This window comes from Monodon monoceros, unplaced genomic scaffold, assembly GCF_005190385.1.
Source record: "Monodon monoceros isolate NGI ecotype Baffin Bay Population unplaced genomic scaffold, NGI_Narwhal_1 Super_Scaffold_21, whole genome shotgun sequence".
NCBI lineage: Eukaryota > Metazoa > Chordata > Mammalia > Artiodactyla > Monodontidae > Monodon > Monodon monoceros.
In genome coordinates, this window is record NW_021703778.1 from 65,696,661 (window position 1) to 65,719,051 (window position 22,391).

General features: G+C 40.5%; 1 protein-coding gene across 4 annotated transcripts in view; it reads left to right on the forward strand.

The window, feature by feature from the left end:
• The window catches only part of TLN2 (talin 2), a 443,808-nt gene that overhangs the window by 245,276 nt on the left and 176,141 nt on the right, over positions 1–22,391 (forward strand). For all 4 annotated transcript variants that reach the window (XM_029237651.1, XM_029237653.1, XM_029237652.1 and 1 more), the window contains 6 exons: positions 48–145; positions 1,664–1,793; positions 2,613–2,765; positions 4,573–4,715; positions 6,683–6,810; positions 21,915–21,978. In XM_029237651.1, coding sequence (XP_029093484.1) covers positions 48–145; positions 1,664–1,793; positions 2,613–2,765; positions 4,573–4,715; positions 6,683–6,810; positions 21,915–21,978 — 716 coding nt within the window. The remainder of the gene's footprint in view (positions 1–47; positions 146–1,663; positions 1,794–2,612; positions 2,766–4,572; positions 4,716–6,682; positions 6,811–21,914; positions 21,979–22,391) is intronic.

The window sequence follows — 22,391 nt, forward strand, 5'->3', positions numbered from 1 at the left end:
CGTCATCATCACTTTGTTTTTTATTTTTCTTTCTGTTTTTCCTCCAGCTTCTGACTATGGGCTGTTTCTCTCAGATGAAGACCCCAGGAAAGGAATTTGGCTGGAAGCAGGCAGAACACTGGATTACTACATGTTGCGAAATGGGGTATGCTGTTGATCTTTTTTTTATTTTTTTCATCACTTTGTCCCTAGGCCTTCCATAGAAGCTAACACGATTATGCTTCAAAGAAAAAGAGAGATTCAACAACCTATTTTGATTCAAGGGCACTTTATTCTTTTTTTTTTTTTTTTTTTTTTGCGGTATGTGGGCCTCTCACTGTTGTGGCCTCTCCCGTTGCGGAGCGCAGGCTCAGCGGCCATGGCTCACGGGCCCAGCCGCTCCGCGGCATGTGGGATCTTCCCGGACCGGGGCACGAACCCGTGTCCCCTGCATCGGCAGGCAGACTCTCAACCACTGCACCACCAGGGAAGCCCACAGGGGCACTTTATTAATAGTTTTGATGTAATATACTTCGTAAAGGCCGTCCAGGTTAGTGATAGAAAATATCAGCAGTCCAAATTCTTGAAACTCCACAAAGTAATTAAAGCAGCATGAGGTAATGATTTTAAGCTGTTTCCACATGCCATTGTTGGACTTGGTAGTTATGAAACATAGCATCTTCCTGTAAGTATGTAGGAAGTACCCTGGTGACTGGTGATAGAAAGTAAGCATAGAGAGAGAACAAAAATATAATCCTAAAGGTAGCCAGAAATTAAATATTAATCAGTGTTTTGCTTTTATAAAAAAGTTCACATTAGATATGAGTTTAATAACAGTAACAATAAAAAATTGTGTTATGGAAGTAGGAAAAAAATAATGAATAAAAATGTGTTAACAGGGAACTATATTCAGTATCTTGTAACAGCCTATAATGGAAAATTATATATATATAAACACTGAATCACTTTGCTGTTCACCTGAAACTAACACAATATTAGCTTAACCCCCGAAATATATTGGGTTTTGGTTTACGGAATAGACACATCGGATTGGTCAGTACTCCATAAGCAGGAGCAAAGTATGAGTTGCCATTAATTTTCCCTTCCATAGTTCTCTTTTTAAGAAGTGTAGTAAAAGGAGAGTCTCTTATTTAGACATAACTCTCAAACTTATTACGCCTGTTTGGTCTTGCCATTATTGGCAGAAGACCACTTTTACTGTGATACACCACTACTGTGAAGAATTATGGGGGTATTACTTATGTCCTTCATGACATATATATTAAAAATTGCTTATAACTATGTAAGAGGCCATTGAAGAAGCACACTATAAACTTTTTAAAAAACAAGTAGGAATTTTCCTCTGCTAATTCTCATTACAGCAGACCGTTCTCAGCCTTTCAGGAGGACATATGCTACTTTCACTTTACAGAGGTTAGTTTTCAGTAACTGTGAACTATAAGTAGGACTTTTTGAGGTGCAATTTTACTATCAGAGTTTAAAGAAAACTTTATGAAAGCAGTTTATAACACTGGAGATTCTGTATTAGTGGCAAAAATCTCATGAAAACTTAGGAGGAGGAAATCAGAGGGTGCTCGGGAAAAGTCATTTTTTAAAGAAAAGTGTCCAAGTTTATCACCTCATTTCCCACGCAGTGTGAGATGTTTGTATGATTTTGCTGTAGGATATTTTGGAATATAAAAAAAAACAGAGACCTCAGAAAATTCGGATGCTGGATGGATCTGTGAAAACAGTGATGGTGGATGATTCCAAGACTGTTGGGGAACTCCTGGTTACTATTTGCAGCAGGATAGGTAAGGGTACACATGAAGAGCTTCTGGATTTTGTTTTGTTTTTAATAATATGCCTCTTCTTTTTTTTCCACCCCCTTTGGGTATCTAGGCAATTTTGAATATATTGTAACACATTGACTTTGGCCCAGTCCCAAGAGAGTGTGTTCATTTTCCTGATTTGCAAACCCACTAACTGGTGTTGTCAACACTTGAACTTCTCACTGAGTCACAAGTGAGAGCTTTTATTTCAAAAACAATAGGAGTTTTCAATTGAAAGTAATGTTTCAAAATCATATAATTTAGTCTCCTGCCCACGGCTGTGATTCTGTGTCAGCATCACTGATACCCAGGATCTCTCCTGAAGACTCGTGGGGACAGCCTGTACAATTCTTAGGCATCTTTTTTTCTCCTAGCTTCTGTTAGTCTCCTCAGAACAAGTCTGTCTCTCCTTTCTATGTGAAGCCTCTTGAATATCTTCAGAAAGTGGCCTTGCCTGTCTTAGTTTCCTCATCATGCAAAGGAAGCCCAGCTCCTTCAGACACTGCTTGCTTGACATTGTCTTGCCTTCCTCTGTATGATCTCTACTTTGTTCTTATTACTCAAAAATTAGTCAGGAGACTTGAACGTGACATTTGAGTGTGACTTAACTAGCCAAAGATCCTCCTTTGTGGCCAGTTCCTTGATGTGTGCTCCCTGGGTGACCCTGACCTTCATCTTGGCAAGGCTTCTTTCCTATCTTTTGCCCCCAGGGACTCCTTGGAGTATTACAGGCCTCAGGATGAAAGGAGTTGACAGCAATGTAATCACTGACCATTATAATAACCTAATTGATAATTTTAGGAATTACAAACTATGAAGAATACTCTTTAATCCAAGAAACAATTGAAGAAAAGAAAGAAGAAGGAACGGGTACATTAAAAAAAGACAGGACGCTGTTACGAGACGAGAGGAAGATGGAGAAGTTGAAGGCCAAGCTTCACACGGATGATGACCGTGAGTGTCTGAAGAGGAGGTGTGATGCAGGCACATGGTCAGCCAAGCCTCACTCCTCTCCCATCATCTGTGTGACCCAGGGCAGGAGTGTGTGGTTGTGCCTTTGTTTTATTTCATCTACAGACATGTTGGCCTGTGTCACTAAAAGATATAGACCCTTAAGGGAAAAAAAAAAAGGGATGATAATACCATTTCACATCTCAAAAGTAATCTCTTAAGGTGAAATATACACATTGTGTTCCCATCTTCTCCATTGCTGTCTAAAGAATTTTTTTGTAACAGTTTGTTTAAGTGAAGGTCCAAATAAGATTGGATGATAGGTGGTTTAACTCTTTTAGTCTCAAGAGTTTCCCTCCATCTGTTTTATTTTTGCCTTATAATTTTTGAGGGGAAGAAACGAGATTGTTACTTGTATAGAATTTTCTACATCCTGGATTTTGTTAGATGACCTGTGGTGTCATTTAACATGTTCATCTGTCCCTTTTAATTCCTGAGATCTGGAGACTTGATCAGATTTGTGTGTGTGTGTGTGTGTGTGTGTGTGTGTGTGTGTGTGTGTGTGTGTGTTTAAAAATAAAGACTCCTATGTGGTGTTGTGTACTTCCATTAGGAAGTTGAATTTGGTTGTTTCCTTTTTTGTGGTGTTAACAGCCATTGATGATCATTACTTAGATCCATTATTTCCTTAGGGGTTATGAAATAGTAATATAATTCTATCGTAGGAAGGTCCTTTTCTATGGCTACAGAGCTAATAATATACAGAAAAGCCAGTATATATACCCCATGTGCCCCCCAGACCTGTGCTTTGTGCACCTGACCGCCTGACACCACCCCACCCCCAAGGATCTTACTTCATGCACATTTCACTCAGGCCTTCCCAGCTTCTTCCCTTCATTGTTCTTTCTCTCAGTGCTGCATTGGGAAGATGTCATCCTTGGCATTATGTTTATTGATCTTCTGTGGGATTTTCATTTCCTCTGACCCTTTCTCCATTCTCTCTTTCTCTCTCGCCTCATTTGATTTACAGTTGCATACTTCTTTCCAAATGAGACCTTAGTAGACAAATCCTGAGGATTTTTATACTGTGCATGATGCTCTTCCAGGTACTGTGGGAGATGAGGTCCATCCAACACATTCCCTGTGCCAAAGTTGAGGCTTGTAATAAATACTTGCTCACAATGTGTGTGTTAGGCCCGGGGAGGAGTGTAGGAATGAGAGCTGTGGGAAGTGCAGAGGAATGATCCATCCCTTTGCACCTAGGTATCAGGGAAGTGTTTTCTAAATGAGTGAGATTCCAGGTGTGCCATGGGCAAGGTTCTACCTCCCCGACCTCCCCGACCCCTTAGTGGCCTGTCCTCTCCTTGCCCCAATTACTTTCATTTTCTTCGTCTTTTCTACTTAAGGTCAGAGGTAGTAACTCATTATGCTTAGAGTTTATAAATTATTTCACCTGATCAGACTAAAGACCAGCCTTGACTTAAAAGGAAATGCAAACTTGACTGTCTTGGCATAAAGCACTGTTTTCCTTATCCCACCACCCCAAGGAAGGCACATGGATTCATTCTGGGGCTTTACTAAGTGAGGAATCGCTGCGGATTTCTCCCTCATTTGCTTTTTCATGTGTCATATGGTACATGTGCAGTTACTTTGCAAAGTTAAAAAGCTCAGATCTAATCTAAGAAGTAACTATAACTGGATATCAGCATCCTAGAAATCCACGTCTGCACCACACTGCTGTTTGGGTTAATCCCCTTGAACTAAGAGGAAGAATCGACACAGTTCTTTCATATGTCGTCTTGTGTTGCAGTAAATTGGCTGGATCACAGCCGAACGTTCAGAGAACAAGGAGTAGATGAAAATGAAACGTTGCTGCTTAGACGGAAGTTCTTTTACTCTGATCAGAATGTGGACTCGAGAGACCCCGTGCAGCTGAACTTGCTCTATGTTCAGGTACAGTATTGAATGCTCAGACGCTGAGGTTGGCGAGCTTTCTGGAAGCTCTGGCTGTGGCTCATGGTGGGCAGGAGCTGGGCTCCGGCTCTCACCGTGTCTGTGACACGCACTTTCCAGTCGGGTTGGGTTGTGGTACAGGTTGGTGTCCACTGTGAGCTGGCCATCCAGAGGTGGGCCTTTGTTGGCCTCCCAGGTGGGGTCCTCATGGCGACTACTGTCTCTCTGCTTGGCTTCACAGCACTTACCTGGCTCATCACTTCACACGCACTACAGCTTTCGTACCTCGCATCTAGAATACAAGGATGGTTATTGGTCAGAAAATCAGTACTTCTTATTAACTGAAAGATACTACTCTCTCAGTAACCTTTTATGTTTTTACCATTAACTAATTGTTTAAACTCAGGCGAGTCATTCAGATTATCTGAGTTGCAGTTACCCAGTATGTAAGATGTGGGCTTTGCACTAGACAGTCCCAAAGGTTTCTTTTGGCTCAAGGAAAACATCTTCCTCCCTCTGTCTCTCTGTGTCTCTGTGTCTCTGTCTCTCTCTCACTCTCACTCTCACTTCTTTCATTCTTCCTTTCCCTTTCCTCTCCTTTTATTTATCTGCCTATCAGCTTATAGAAATAATGTGGGGGGGGGGTCAGCAAACTGCAGCCACAGTGTCGCCTGTGTTTATAAATAAAGTTTTATTGAAACCACATCTCATTCATTTATGTATTGCACGTTGGTAAATCCCCTTCTGTATCACATAATTGTCTATGTGTTGTCCATGGCAGCTCTCATGTTCCAACAGCAGAGTTCAGTAGTTGTGACAGACACCACATGGCCCAGAGGTGTAGATTATTCACTTTCTGGTCTTTTACAGGAGAAGTTTGCTGACCCCTGATTCAGTGGATGGAAGGAGGGCTGGGAGGAGATAGGCTGGGAGGCCAGAAGGGAGGGAGATATCAGGGCAATAAGAAAATGGTTGTTGGTTTAAGGCTCAGGGCCATAGGTTAGAGTGTCCATCTGAGAGTGCTCTAGGGGTCATTTAACTGGAGAAAGGAAAGACAAAGAAAAGGAATAAATAGCAACAGCAGTGAGGGGTCAGGAAATGGGAACAGGACTTCAGGTGCAGTGGGTTCCTGATTCCAGGGCTGTGCATTTGCTGATCATTTCCCCCAAATGTCTGCAGTATTGAGTTCTTGTCTGTTCTCTTTATATATTTTGGGGTGGGGATTGGGTTGATTTTACTTCTAGATAATTTTTCTATTAGCTTTATCATTTAGGGTCATAAAAAATATATTGCATTTCTGTTTCCCCCTCTATGAATCTGGTCATTATACAAGGATTTGCCTTTGCCTCTGTATTTTTCATGATCACTTCAACCTCCCTAGATTACACTCAAGCTTCAGTTTTAATATACTGGGCATTGCTGATGCCTTCCATCTATAGGCAATTTGGGGCAAGGACTTGTTTTCCCTTTGCCTTCATTCATTTTTTGTTTGTTTGTTTAAATAAATAAATTTATTTATTTTTGGCTGCGTTGGGTCTTCATTGCTGTGCACAGGCTTTCTGTAGTTGCGGCGAGTGGGGGCTACTCTTCGTTGCGGTGCGCGGACCACTCATTGCGGTGACTTCTCTTGTTGCGGAGCACAGGCTCTAGGCATGCGGGCTCCAGTAGTTGTGGCTCGCAGGATCGGTTACTCTGCAGTATGTGGGATCTTCTTGGACCAGGGATTGAACCTGTGTCCCCTGCACTGGCAGACGGATTCTTAACCATTGCGCCATCAGGGAAGTCCCTGCCTTAATTCTGCTGTGCTATGATCACCCACAGTGTCTTGAATGCCTCACTCTGGCTTGGCTGGCATGTTTCCCCTTGTTCCACAGAGAGGGTACGCTGGGATGCGGGAACATGGCAATGGAGAGAATGTGTTGTTCCTTCCAAGCTCCTGATGCTTTTTGCTTCCTCTTGTGTTGCAGGCTCGGGATGATATCCTGAATGGCTCCCACCCTGTCTCCTTCGAGAAAGCTTGTGAGTTTGGTGGATTTCAAGCCCAGATTCAGTTTGGACCTCATGTGGAACATAAACACAAGCCTGGATTCTTAGAGTAAATGACCTTTTGTTTTTCTTTTTTGCCTTCTTTTCTCTTCACTGTTTATATTTGAGCTAGCTATGCAATGTGTGTACAGCCTGGTTTCAGTAAATTGTGAGATTGTTAGCTTTTACTCGATTCAATATATGATGAAATTTGTGAGCCTCGGGGAAAGCAAGGGGCCTGGAAATTCAGGGCTGGGATGACTGAAGATGACTTGCTCCACGTTCGGGCAGGATGTGGTTTCCTCTGGACCAGAGGGTCTGTGGCATCCCTCCAAGGTGTTGTCCAGGGTATTTCTGGACTTGAGAAACTCACTTCCCCCATCTTCTGAAACCCCTGCTCCTTGGGGTATTTCTATGGGAATGGGACCAAATTTTGTCATGTTTAATATCTTTTTAAGCCTCCAATATTACAACAGAGTATAAAAGAGAGAGCTTCACATTATTTACTATAATCTTATGAAATCTTCATTGCTCTGTAAGTGTGATGCATACATTAATACTGGCTCTACTCTTCCATCTGGTCTTTGGTTCTCTTTTATAAAATGATGGGGGTAATTTTTGTGGCTCAATACTTATGGGTTCAAGAGAAAGCTAACCCTCCGGATTCATCATGGCTCCTCCGAATGTGGGCCTTAGGGTTGGTTTTCCTAGAAATGCCCAGCAGACAAGCCCAGCCATACGGAGGCTGCTGTTCGTCAGAGTTCATTTTCCCCTCTGTTTGGTCTGGGCTTTCCAAGGATTTTGCCTGTATAACATTTCTTTCCTTTATCTGTTTTTCCCCACCTTTTCTCTTCTCTCTTCTGCTGTTTCTTAGATCAGATGAAACATTTGGCTGAGCCAAAAAAAACATCACTGCAGAAAGTCTTAACCTGGTCAATACCGTGCTCTCACCTAGGGTGCAGCCTGTAGTGGGGACCTGACAGGAATGCCAGCTGGGGTGGGCGGGCATCAGCTTTTCTGTAGAATATGCCAACGTGAGATGCATAGAGTAGGTCATCTATTGTATTGTGTCTGGGTGTGTTGAGAGGAGAGAATAAAATGCTTATTTGGCCCTTGACCTCACTTTCACTTTGGTGGAAAATTGTTGGGACCAGCATGTGCCCTAAGGTAAAAAGGAAATCTGACTTCTCTCCTAGTGGCAGAGAATGCCTGGGCTGCACGCTGTTGGGTCTAAACTGAGTTGTTACTAAAAAAAACTCTACCCTTGTGTTAATGAATCCTGGGGAGCCTTTCTAAAGTGGTGCTTTGTCCTACAGTATTCTGTACAGTGACCTTGAGACTGAGACTGGCTCTGAGCAGGTCCTGTCATTGACTTTGTTCTGTGTTCTCCAAACGAGTCATATGGCCACGTGTTCCTCAGGGCCACTTCTACCCAGTTGGTCTGGCTTCCTTCCTGCAGGAGTCACGGAAGCTTGCCTTTGTCTGTCCTGACACCCCAGATGCCTTTCAGAAAACCACATGCACACAAGCTTTTACTAGTTTCACCTTGCCACATTCTAACCTCCCAGTTGGTCCCTCAGATACATTTTGTGTCATAAACCTGTGGATTATGGCCATGGAAATTGGTAACACCAAGAATTATTAAGCCCTGGAGGGAGGAAACATATTTTGTTTGTTTCTTTGAGTGACTGATGAAGAAAAGGAGAAAATGAAGAGAAGATTTATGAACCAAAATTTTTAAAATAAAATGTTTAGTTTCAGGCTTTTGTAACTGTGAGCCTATCCGGCCCTGATGAGAAGGTGATCCACATGTAGCCATTCACTGGGTGCCAAAAATCAGGCTACCATGGTCATTTCATTCATGCCTTTTCTTTAGAGCTTTTGGACAGATAATTCCCAGGGCCCCCTTGTGAATTGAGAAAGCAGTATATTTTAAGCTACAGATGTGGAAGAAGAAGCAGAGAGAGGAGATGTGGCTTGTTCACAGTGACATAGAATCTTTCTGCAGGTAGCTTCTGACTCCTTACACTGGGATTTACAAACAGATTCCTACTTGGAGGGCAAAGTTGCCTCTTTCACTGGTCTCCCACTATGCAGCAAGATTAAGAAAGCACTTTAAAATGTGATCGCAAGGTTCTTTGGTCTCTTTGCTATGTCACTGGTTGTGACAACTACATCACAGCGAATACTGTTGCACCACCAACGACTTGTGTAGGGATTACAGGCAGCGTGAGAGCACTGGTATTGCTCTTACACTGTCTCCTGCGATTTATGCGCTATCGAATGCTGCACACCTACACTCCATTAAAGATGTTCCTTCTCTTAATGTGAGGCCGTCAAGGTTAAGCAATTGTTCAGTTTTCTTGTTTCTGAGATTATGGTATGGAGCTCATGCCCCTAGTGTATGTGTATCCTCACTCAGATTCCAGATTAAAACAAGCTTATTGTGCCTGGTAGCAATTATTTTTCCATATGAATTTGATTTTCTCTTTAATTAGACCAAATCTAGTCTAGGTAATGAGGGATTTTCATTTCATGTAGATGTTTAATTGTGCATATTATTGCACGTACACGACAGGTAGAACTTCCTGAGGATATTTGTCTCCTCTTAATTAAAACAGCAAGGTCACATTTCCCTGATTGTATGTTGGATAGTCTGAGACTGTTCAGCGATAATATCCCTGGGCTGTCCCTGGCGACTGTGGCTGGGCTGTGTCTGCCAGCCTTTGTTTTTCCCCATCTAGCTTTCATATATACTATTGGCTTTGAACAATTCATTTGGGAAAGAAAAAAAAAAAAAAAAGTTGGACTTTGCCACAGAGCCTGGTTGAGGATAAAGCCAGGCAGAGATTTTAGTCACATAGCTTAAGGGTGAGGTACATGGAAGTATGTTTAATGACTCTATTTCTTTTAATTTTTTGAAAACTTGTTCAGCACTTGTGCTCAAAGTCAGCATACTACGGACCTTTTTAAAAAAAACTTTATTGACGAATAATTGACAGCTACAATTAATATATTTTTAAAGTATACTGCTTGATGATTTGATATACGTATACATATAGAACGATTACCAAGATCAAAATAACACATCCGTCGCCGTACATAGCTAATATGTGTGTGTGTGTGTGTGTGTGTGTGTGTGTGTGTGTGTGTGTGGTCAGAATGCTTAACTACTTGGCAGTTTTTAAGTACACGATACCATATTATTAACTATAGTTACCGTGCTGTATGTTAGATTCTTATTCTTCTTAGAATTGAAACATTTGTACTCTTTGACCTACATTACCCTTTTCACCTCTCCGCTACCTTGACCCTGGAAACCACCATTCTATTTTCTGTTTCTGTGAAAATGGCTTAAAAAAAAAAATTCTGCATGTAAGTGAGACCATATAGATTGGTCATTCTCTGTCTGGCTTATGTCATTTAGCATATAGCCCTCCAGGTTCAACTGTGTTGTCACAAATGGCAGGGTTTCCTTTTTTCTTATGGCTAAATGATATTCCATTGTATGTATCTGCCACGCATTTTCTTTATCTGTTCATCCATCAAAGGACATTTAAGTTGTTTCCATATCTTGGCTATTGTGAATAACGGTGCAGTGAACATGGGTGTGCAGTTATTTCTTCAAGACAGTGATTTCAAGTTCTTTGGATATACACCGAGGACTGGGATTGCTAGATCATACGGTAGTTGCTATGGACCTTTTTATGAGAATTTTTTTCACCTTTCTTTAGACCCTTTAATGATTTCTATACTCAGTACCACCTTAGTAAAGGTCTTTATTTAGAAAAATTTAAAGCAGAGACTAAAAGATTTTCAGAGTTTTCAGGGATTTAAGGATTATTTAGTGTCCCCCATCTGCTCTGTAGGTGGAGAAAATAAGTGCAAGAGAGATAGGGACAGAAATAAGGAACAGAACCAGGGAAGCTGGAAGCCAGGAAACAGCCAGTTCTCCCAAATCCTATCTGATGTGCTTTACATACACGACACTTTTCTTCAGGTCATCTCCAAAGAGTACCAGGGAGGGAGATTTTATCATTTGATGGGAGCATAAAGTATAACCAACACAATCTAGTAACCATATGTATTCTTTATGCTCTCCTGTGTTCAGAGAATGCTTGCAGAAAGCATGCCATGTGGTACCTCACGGAGGACTTCATATGTGTGCTCTGTTGTGCCAGGTGTAGGGAAGATACAAGGGATATTGTAGATTAATTCTTTGCTGTTTTTGAGGCTACAGTCTATTTGGCGATAAGCATATGAAATCGTTATTTTGGAGAGCCAAAACGTGCCTGTGATTTCAACAAGGTCTAACCTTTAACTATACTTTGAAAGCAGGATGGTTGGAATCTATTTAGGATTCCAAAAGATGCAGGCTCCGGGGACTACTGTGAATTGTTTCAAGAAATGTGGCAATAATATAGTGCAAGAAGCAATGTTGACGGAAGAATTTGGCAAAATAGAAGGTAAATCTAAAGAATTAGCTCTTAAAACAACAACAACGATGAAACCTATTAAAATAATGACTAACTTCAGGCCCTTTAAAAACCTGGTAGAAAACTTTACAAAGTGATCAGAGTCAAGATGGGGTAGGGGATTAAGAGGTACAAACTATTGATACTATGTGTGTAATAAATAAGCTACAAGGATATATGGTACAGCACAGGGAACATAGCCAGTCTTTAATAATAACTGTAAATGGAGTACAATCTTTAAAAATTGTAAACTTAAAAATTTTAAGGTGTACTCTGTCGTATACCTGAAATTTACATAATTTAATAAATCGACTATACTTCACTTTTAAAAGAAGTGATCAAAGCCTTCTGTGGCTTATTGTATCAAAGAATATTAGATACACTGATAAACTTTAGACCTTAAGTCAAGTATATGTGATAAAATTTTAGATAGCTCTAGGTGATGGGTATAGAATGTTCACTCTATAATTCTTTTAAACTTTTGTGAGTTTGAGATTTTTTTCATAATAAAATGTTGGGCAAATATTGCTAGCCTAAAAGAATAGAAATAGATTGTAGAACTTCCAAACCAGATTGTGTGTGTGTGTGTGTGTGTGTGTGTCATGGGGAGCGGGGTGGTAATGGAGAAGTGATACCAACAACTTGGCCAATACAGTAGGAGTTGTACAAGGTGGTTTACAGAAACAAAGCCAGAAAAAGTACAGTAAATAGAATGTACAAAATAAGATCTGAGAAATACTTCTAAATATCTTAGGCATCATAGCAAATATAAGTAAATCAAACTTACCAGTTAATAGACAGAGGTTCTCATTGGATGAAATTTTTTAAAAGTTCAGCTCTATAGTGTTTCTATAAGACATACTTAAAGTTTAAGGACACAGGAAAGTTTAAAGGCATAAAATGGTGTACCAAGAAACTGGTTAAATCAAAGCTAGAGAAGCTATATGCAGTGTCACAAAAAACAGACTGTAAGGCAAACAAAGCATAAGTAGAGACGAAGAAGGTTGTTATGAAGATAGAAGGCTAATTCGCCAGGGTGTGAGCCTGTATGCATCTAACATTACCTTAAAATGTAAAAAGGAAAAACAGGCAGTATTACAAGGAGAATTTCATGCTTTTAGTGGAATAATTTAACATACTTCCCTCAGGGAGTGATAAGTAAAACAAGATCAAAATAGAAGAAAGAAAATGTTTTAGTCAAGAGAAAGTAATGAAATAGAAATCATAGAATCAGCAACACCCAAAGCTGCTTCTTTGAAAAAATTAATAAAATATGTAAATTTCTGGGAAGTTTGATCAAGTGAAACAAAAGAAGAAAAAGGCAAAAATAAACATTATTAGTAATGGGGACAGAACTTCAGATAGGGATTTTAAACATCATAAGAGAATGAAATGAAAACTTGAAGCCAAAATATTTAAAATCTAGACAAAAATGGATACTTAGAAAATCTGGATGGATCTATGATCTTGAAAGAAATAGTCTTAGCGGTTTAAAATATACCAATGAAAAAACAACAAAACAAAAAGTAGGCTCAGGTTATTTCAGAGAACAGAAAGAGGAAAAAAAAAAAAAAGAAAACCTCCAAACTGGTCACCTTAACTTGGAGCTAGCAGAATTAAGATAGCAAAATTGTATACAGACCATGTAACACTTTTAAACTCAATATAGATTCCTTCCCTAAAATTTGTAAATTAATAAAGTCCAGCATGACATGTGTTTATATATAACTGCAATTTGTAACTGGTTTCTCCAGGAATGCAAAATTCATTGTTCAATAAATAATTTATTACATGTCTTTCTACCTGTAGGCACTAGACATTAGGGATACAGCAGTGTAAAACACAGTCAAACATTCCTGCCCTCATGGAACTTATATTCTAGTTCAGATAGGCAGATATTAAATAATAAGTAAATTACACAATAAGGAAAGAAAAAAATGATTTCAGGGTTAGAAAAATGAAACTGTCATTAGTTGTAGGTGATAGGTTTATCTACATAGATAATTCACTCAATCTATGAAGAAACTAATTAGAACTATTAATAGAAAGGAAAGTCTCTGGAAGAAAGATCAATACATAAAGGCAGCTTATTACCACCTAGATCCAGACAACCATGGTATTCACCTGTAGGACTGTGAAAAATAAAAAAATGTGTGTGTATGTGTATTTGTGTGAAAATATATAGAGGACTCACACAATTATCCCAATTTCTTAGAGAGCTAGAGTAATTAAAACTCTCCATTATTGATGTAGGGTGATGTTAAGAGTTCTAAAGGTTGATGAACTTGCCTTAATGCAAGTTAAAATACTAGGCAAAAGGCATTACCAAATGAAGAGTGAGGCCCCAGAATGAAAGAAGAAACTTGTATATTTGCAGTGCATACTACCAAGAACAAATTAATGTCCAGAAAATATGAAAAAGGAAATAGCACCTTCTAAGCAAAAAAGATCAAGATAACAGATAGGCACTTGAGAGAAGAGGAAATTCAACTGACTTCTAAAGACGGGAAAATATTCAGCCTCATAAGCAATCCAGAATGCAAAATCAATAAGGAGATAGCATTTCCTGTCTCTCAGATGGGCACAAATTTTTTAATTAATTTTTTTGTTTGTTTGTTTTTTTGGCTGCATTTAGTCTTTTCTGCTGCACGTGGGCTTTCTCTAGTTGCGGCGAGCAGGGGCTACTCTTCGTTGCGGTGCGTAGGCTTCTCATTGCAGTGGCTTCTCTTGTTGCAGAGCACCGGCTCTAGGCGGGCGGGCTCAGTAGTTGTGGTTCGCGGGCTGTAGAGCGCAGGCTCAGTAGTTGTAGTGCACGGGCTTAGTTGCTCCGTGGCACGTGGGTATCTTCCTGGACCAGGGCTCGAACCCGTGTCCCCTGTATTGGCAGGTGGATTCTTAACCACTGAGCCACCAGGGAAGTCCCAGATGGGCACAAATTTTAATGTATGAAAACAGCAAAGTACTTTACAGAGAAAACAAGATATTTTAGAAGGTGAATCTGTTGAATTTAAAAATACAATGAGAAACAGAATATATTGTGTTATAGATATAAGGAGATGTAGGAACATGATAAAATATGTGTGGAAATTACCTTCAGGAAAATGACGACCCTTAGGGAGAGAAAGAAGGATGGTGTGGGACTTGAGCTAAATCTGTCATTTGTTCTTTACAAACAGAAGGAGAGGTAGCTATCATAAAGCAAATATGACAACATGGTAACATGTATTTATCCTTGATGATAGGTGTATAAATTGAGGTATATACTGTTCTTTATATTTCATATGTTTTCACAGTTAACGTGTCTTTAAAAAAGTCAGTTGCAATAGTCTGTGTGTGAGGTGATAAAAGCTTTTGATCACCGAGGTTGGATATATACCATGTGGTAAAGGCAAAATTAATGGGCCTTGGAGGTCAGACAGAAAGGTTCCGTGACTCTGTATGTCACAGGGAGAAATGGTCCAGTGGTTGGGTGCAGGCAGGCAGGGAGCTAGCAGGTGGAGGAAACCTCCCTCCTGCTAGATTACCGTAGCCCCCTCGTCCTGTTGGCATGTTCCCCAAAAGTATTTCACTGAGAAAACACAGCACCCCAGGGTATGAATCTCTGAGGAAGAATTTAGTGTGGACTTGGAAATTTTTCCCCACAAACTCAAGATAATTCTACTGTCAACAAGCAAAGCTCTTGACACAGTAGGAAGTCTTAAGTCAGTTTCTCTCTTGGCATCTGTTCACACACATATTCCTCCTTTGGAGTTGTTCTGTGCGTTTTTGTCAGAATAATTTGGCTGTAGATTCTGTTTTCAAACTAACGGTGAAGCAAGCGTTTCAGCTTTGTTTCTCACCACTGCCCATGCACTAGCTTCTCTATCGTTGGCTTCTGTCCCATGCCCCTGACAGCCTGGCGCGCTCTCATCAGTTTGGGGTGGTGATGACCACTCAGTGGTGCCTTCACTGTTTCCTCCTAGCAGCAGCCTCCTAAGGTTGATGTCTCTCTCCCTAACGACTTTCAGAGTCCAGAACTTTCAAACCAGGAACCTCTGAATGTATCTAGCCCGGAGCTGTCAGTGAGCCTCTGGACGATTTCCCGTCCTTACACTAAGGGGCATTGGGATTGGTTCAGGAACACAGAACTACTGTGTGACTGAGGCCCTCAAACCCTTTCCTGTGCTTTCCCCGTGCTGTCTTCACTCTCCACTTCTTGCCACTGTAACTATTTTCCGGCTCATCCAGTGCTTTCTTCCACCTACATCATCCCCTCAGTTATCCAGGACTTGACCAATACTCTAGACGTTTTCATCTTTGAGTCTGGATTTAAATTCAATGTATCCAACTTCGTCATTTGAGCTTTCGGCCCACTGGGCCGGTGGTTCTCCGCCTTTAGCATGTGTCAGGCTCATCCAAAGGGCTTGTTCAAACATACTACTGGGCCTCACCTCCAGAGCTTCTTATTCAGTGGGTTTGGGGCAAAGCCTGAAAATTGACACATCTAGCATGTTCCCAGGTAGTACTGATGCTGCTGGTCTTGGGACCACACTTGGAGAACTTTATGTGATACCAAATTTGAGATGTTATTGTTACTCATTTGGTGGTTGAGCATAAAGATTGGGGTCAGGAAACCTGGGTGTTCCAGTGTCCTTTGGGTGATACCGTCCTTGCTGTACCTCGGTACCTTCCCTCCCCTTTATTCCTCCACCATGTGCTCTTCACTGCTTTGTTTGTGTGTTCATATTGATGCCCTCATTCCCCAGGAATGAGGGGGCAAGCCATTGCTTTCGGTTCATATGAGCAAAACCATTCCTAGGTAGGAATCCTATCTGCTTTTCAGGTGATAAGATCAGCTTAGAGAGGTGGTGAGTTGCCCGTGGTGGTGTGACTACTAGGTGACAGTTCTGGGACAGATGAGAAGCAGTTAACCTTTCCTCAAATCATGGCTGCCTCCCATGAACTTGTGTGCTTATTTTCAGACCGGAGAACATCTTTAGAATGCCTCTTTTGGAATAACTTATAGAAGCAGCTTACATTTATATAAGAAAACGAAGTTTTAAGTGAAGGGCTGTATTTGAATCCAGATCCCTCTCCCTCTAGATGTGTTTATTAAATTCCCCTTCCCTTTTTCACTGCCTCTTGGCATTTCTAAAAAATTGACTGCCACCACTATGGTCATTGTCACCATTATCTGATTGGGTGTTTCTGTTATTTTATTCCTCTCTTTGTCTGAAAGTTCTCAAATACTGATCACATGGTACGTCTTTTGATCAGAGGGTAGCTTGGAGAGACCATGGTGCTAAGTAGCTAAGAGCATGGTCTCTGGAGCCCACAGAGGAGGCTTAAGTTGTTGGCTATGACTGTGGGCAACTTGCTTAGCATCGCTCAACCTCCTGTTCCATATATAAAAAACTGGAATATTGGAATATTTTCTACCAAGGGCTTTTGTCAGAGTTTAATCTGTTTATGCATGTGAAACACCCGAAACATTATTTGCCTTTCAATAAAATGGCAGCCGTTAGTAGTGGAAAACCCTCTATCAACATGGTTTACTGTTGCTTGGATAATCCCCCAAAGTTAATTAAAGTAAAGAATCTATGCTACTACCTCTCTGAAACCCTATATTTTAACTTTCAATTTAAGCATTCATTTGCCAATCTTTTGATACCGGACCAATGTTTTTTCCTGGTGTGGGTCACCTAGTTAAGGTTGCACATTATCTTTGTTGGATGAACCACATCATCTGCAAGAGAATATAAAGATGATCATGAAGCACTCTGAGGACAGACTGTTTTTAAATGTTCACTATTTTTTCCTTTCAGTATTTTACATTTGTCTTGCTTATATCTAATTCAATAACTTTTTGTAAATATTTACCATTAGGAAGCATTAAGTAGCTCTCTTTTGGACTATTTTAACAGTTTATGGGCTGTATTGGTTTATTACATAATTATGTGATATACAGCCAGCAGCGAGATTGGGGAGCAAATGCAGATAAATATATATGGGGGAAGAGATACAACTGACTCGGCCAGCGTGAAAGTAGAGCTCATGAGAGAAGAGTCTCTTGGCTGATTTCAACCTTCCATGGATCTCAGAGTGTGAGAACTTTGACTAGTCTGCCGTCTTAGTAAAACGGGAGATCTGTTATTATCGCACTCCGAAAAAATGATATGCACAAGGCTGGCAGAGGGTTTGGAGGCTGCCTTTTTAAGGTGGGAATGTTTAAGGCGGCAGTGCAAGGGACTTTGCTTGGTCAGAGCTTGCTTAACTAGGAGAAAAATTCCCAATCAGGTTTGACCATCTGACCCATTTTCTCAGAGAAAGCCAACAGATTTTGCTTGTATGCCTGCCGCAGACGCTTAGGAGCCTTCTATACTTGGGTTTGGGAATCTAAAACACAGCCGAGCTGGAATTGCTGAACTGCCGGGTGGCAGGCATCCCCCTGCTGACACTGTGCACGTTGTCGATTTCCTGGGGAAGAATACACCCCACACGTGCACGCACACCCACACACTCACTTCTTATTTGAACATACCTTACACTAAACTCCCCCCAGATCGCCTCTGGCAACACCAGGGGTCACACCTCTGGTGCAAGCTTCTGGAAGTTGTTTCTGTACCTACTGAAGAGTGGGAGGTTCAATGCCTTCCAAAGAATGGGAGGGTTAGTTTGCAGTTTGAGTTGAGGGCAGCTTGTGGCCACACAGAACTTTATTGCCATAAATACCCAACATATCTGGCCTGGCCACTGGATGCTGCCCTCTGGTGTTCTAGTAGCAGTCATCGTTGTGAGTGGGCTTGGCATGGGGCCCTCTTTGGGTGCTTTTGATAACCTTTGCAAGGTCTCCTTTGTTGATGGCATAGGAGCTGCTGTCCAGAGGCTCACAGCAGTGGCCCCCTCAGGATGCTTCCTGGTTATTTTAAGGGTGTTCCTGGGGGAGCCTGAAACAGCCCCTGTGTTCATGTGCCTCTGCTCTTGGACTGGAGGTCAGAGGCTCCCTGCTCCCATCCAGTCCTGTGACCTCAGCTAAGTCCCTTGACCTCTCTGTGACTCAGCTTCCTCTTTTGTGACATTGATGCCTTCCATTCTTCTCTCAACCAGACCTTTTTTCCCTGAAGTTGCTTAACGGTAGCCATAACATCTAAGGGGCTGCTGCCTAGATGTTTCTTAGGTTCCTTCCTGCGGACTGACGTGGGGGGTCTCTTGATTAGGCCAGAGTGTTCTGGTGGTGCTCAAACCTAGATCCCTGACATTCCAGAAAATATACTCAGAATTTTTGTCTGCAGATGTAGTTTGCAGGTTGAAGAGCTCTCATGATTCAAGGCATAATGTAGCCGGAACCTGGACCTGACCCACCCCCTTTTTTGGCTGGAGTATTGAAAGCAAATCCAAGATGGCATACCATTTCACCTATCAGTACTTCAGTATGTTTTTCTGACAATGAAAAATTTTTTAAAAATAATTAAAACCCCGCCTAACTGCAAATCCACCCTAATACCAAACAAAATTAGCAGCAATTCTTTAATCACGTCTAAAACCCAGTCTGTGTTAAATTCTCCCCTGCATTGTATTAAAAATGTCATTTTATACTTTGTTAATATCAGGATCCAAACAAGGCCTGTAGTGGTTGGTGTTTTTCTTTTTTAAAAAACAGCTTTATTGAGATGGAGTTTGCCTACCATACAATGGGCCCATTTAAAATGTATATTTCAGCGTTTTTTAGTGTATTCACAAGATTGTGTAGCCATTACCACAATCTAATTTTAGAACATTTGTTTCCCTCCTACAATAAGCCCTGTGTCCGTTAACAGTCATTCCCCAGGTTCCCCTCTCCCTTCCTCAGCCTTTGCAACCTCTAGTCCTATCTGCCTCTATAGATTTGACTATACTGGATGCTTCATATAAATAGAATCACACAGTTTGTGGTCCTTTGTGATGGGCTTCTTTCACTTTGCACAGTGTTTCCATATTGTTGCATGTATCATACTTAATGCCTTTTTACTGCCAAATAAAGTTACATTGTATGGCTGAACTACATTTTATTCATCCACTCGTCAGTTGATGGACATTTGAGTTGTTTCCACCTTTTGGCTATTATGAATAATACTACTATAAACATTCACGTACAAATGTTTATGTGGACATATGTTTTTACTTTTCCTAGATATATGCCTAGGAGTAGAATTGCTGTTTAATCTTTTGAGGAACTACCAAATTGTTTTCCACAACAGCTGCTCCATTTTACATTCCCCCTAGCAGTGTGTGAAGGTTCCAAATTCTCCATAACCTCGCCAACACGCCTTACTGTCTCTTTTTTACTGTAGTGTCCTACTGGGTATGCACTGGTACACTATTGTGGTTTTTCTTTGTGTTTTCCTGATGGCTGCTGGTGTTGTGTGTCATTCTAATTCTAATCTGTGTGTCATCTTTTGCACCTCTACCAGCAAGCCATTTATTTGTGAAAAACCTGGGTTATTTGTATAATATTTACAATGATGGGATTTGGCTCATTGGATCTTGGTAGTGTCACTTACATGTTCCTCTCTCTCTCTCTCTTTTTTAAACTATTAGCTTTTTAAACTATTAGGGTTTTTTTTTCTTTTTTTGTAAACTTAGATTTATATTTAGACTCTTAATGAAATTCATATTCAGTTATATATTTACTTTTTTTTTCTCTATCGCCAAGAATACTTCCTAGGTGGTACTGTATACTTCCACCTAGGAAGTATAGGTGGAAATATACAGTATGGAAGTATGGTACTGTTACATCAGTCAGAAGGCCTATGCTGTGTGGTTATCCCACTCGCATTTAAAATTGATCATTGGGTTTGGATCAGACGGATCCTTCTGTTATAAAGTCCCCCATTAACTTGTTACTTATTGGTTTTAGCAGCCACTCATGCTTGTTTTGATCTATTGGCTATTTCATTAAGAGTTGTAAAATGATTTTGGAATTCTATTATTCCTTCTGCATTTATTAGCTTTGTTTCTTTTCCTTTATCAATTTTCGGTATGAGCTGGTGCCCTAGCAACCTCTTAAGGTGATCAATGATTATTTCAAAGAATCTTTATTGAATTTTACATACCTGTGTTTTGACCAATTGCAGTCTTCATTCTTTCTGATGCTCAAATTGCCCCTCACATGAAATTAATTATATGATGTCTGGGGTTTGCTTCAAATAATCCATGAGAGGGCATGTGGGTAAGGGAGTAGATGAGTCATGAATGGCTATGAGTTATTATTGTTGAAGTTGGTCAGTGAGCACATTGTTCTGTCCTCTTCTTTTTTTTTTTTTTTTTTTTTGCGGTACGCGGGCCTCTCACTGTTGTGGCGTCTCCCGTTGCGGAGCACAGGCTCCGGACGTGCAGGCTCAGCGGCCATGGCTCACGGGCCCAGCCGCTCCGCGGCATGTGGGATCTTCCCGGACCAGGGCACGAACCGGTGTCCCCTGCATCGGCAGGCGGACTCTCAACCACTGCGCCACCAGGGAAGACCTGTCCTCTCTTCTTTTGTATGAGGTTTTAAAAATCACCCCATGTTTGGCCATCGGTTATCCCTTGATGTCAGTCCAATGTCATTTTGATAAATTCCTTGATCCTCAGGCACAAGAAGCCCCAGGAACATTTTATACATCTCCTGTCCCAAAGCTAGAATCGGTCATTTCTCCAAGGATCCTGGATTCCTCTTAGTGGGAAATGGTGTTGGAAGATCACCTGGCTGACGCACTGGGGGTGCTCATTGCCACCCAGTTGTCCTTGCCCTTAGCCTCTGCAGTGGACACAAGTAGAAAATTTTTTCAGAAAAAGAAAAATGATTCAGACATTCAGATCAATATTCGCATTCAGATGAAAGATTGCAGGGTTTTCATTTAACTTCTTTTGCTTTATTTATTTCATGCTACAAATCTTGATTTCTAACAACTAACATAATTACTGATTTACTTTATCCTAATTATATATAATATCTACCTACTTAGATAATGTAATATACTAATTTTATAGTGTGTGTATTTGTGTATATATTTGGGGGAAGAGTAGATATTAGTTTTGAAATAATGATATCAATATTTAACAAGTCTACTGTGGTCCATTTTATCTTTAAGATATATCTCACTGGGGATGGGTATTGTCAAAAGACTGTTTTTCAAAGTTAGGCTGTTGGTTCCATACACTGTTAGGCTCATTTGTTTCAATTTGCTTTAGATTTTTAGGTGTTGCGTTTTACCCATTTGTGATTTCATTTGGTTCTAAAGTGAAGACTATAGTACAAGGAAAATTAAGAGGTTTAATTTCCATTCTTGTTCCCTTGTCCCTGTTTTTTTCCTTCTTTCCATTAAGAATCATTTTTATTAGTACTAGATTCATCCTTCTAACGTTTTTAAAAATACATATTAACGGTACAAAATGGAGGATATTTTCCTCCCTTTATCACGAAGGTTAGCCTACTGTACACTCTTGGGCGCTTTGTCATTTTACAGTATATCCTGGACAGTCTTTCTTCTTGAATATGTTTGACCCTTTTTATCAGACTGGCTTTATATTTGCATCTTATTGAAGAACATTGTGGGATATGGCTGTCTGTTATTAATTGTACCATAAAATACTCTGAGTTAGGGACTTAACTGTGAGTTTTATGAAAAGTTTCTTTTCTTTCCTCCTCAACATAGAGTATGATAAATGCCTTACCTTTTTTTTTATTCTCTCTCTCTCTCAGTCTAAAGGAATTCCTGCCCAAAGAATACATCAAGCAGAGAGGAGCTGAAAAGAGAATATTTCAGGTACTGGAAATGTTCAGAACTTTATTATTCTCCTCACTTTATTATTCTCCTCATGCATCCACAAAGCCTATCCTCATTTATTAGTCCAAGAGGGGCCTCTGCACGATAGTTTCATACCCCATGCATGTACTCTGCGTATATAATAAATGATTTGTGACTCCAGAGTAAAGAAGCTGACAGTTCTACTTTAGGCAGATTTATTATCTTAATCCATACCTTCTTGCTAAAGGTTCCTTAGCCCTTCTGGGAAAAATGTGCATACATTTAATTTCAGAGACGTTATCTTGGAAGCATTGAAACAAGGCAATTTGCCATTAAAATGCACTGAGGCAGACACTTCAAGAAGCCTTTTTTAATCCTGAGATTTGTTTTTTGAACCTCAGAATTTGGGAACTGGTGTCTTTTTAAAATCC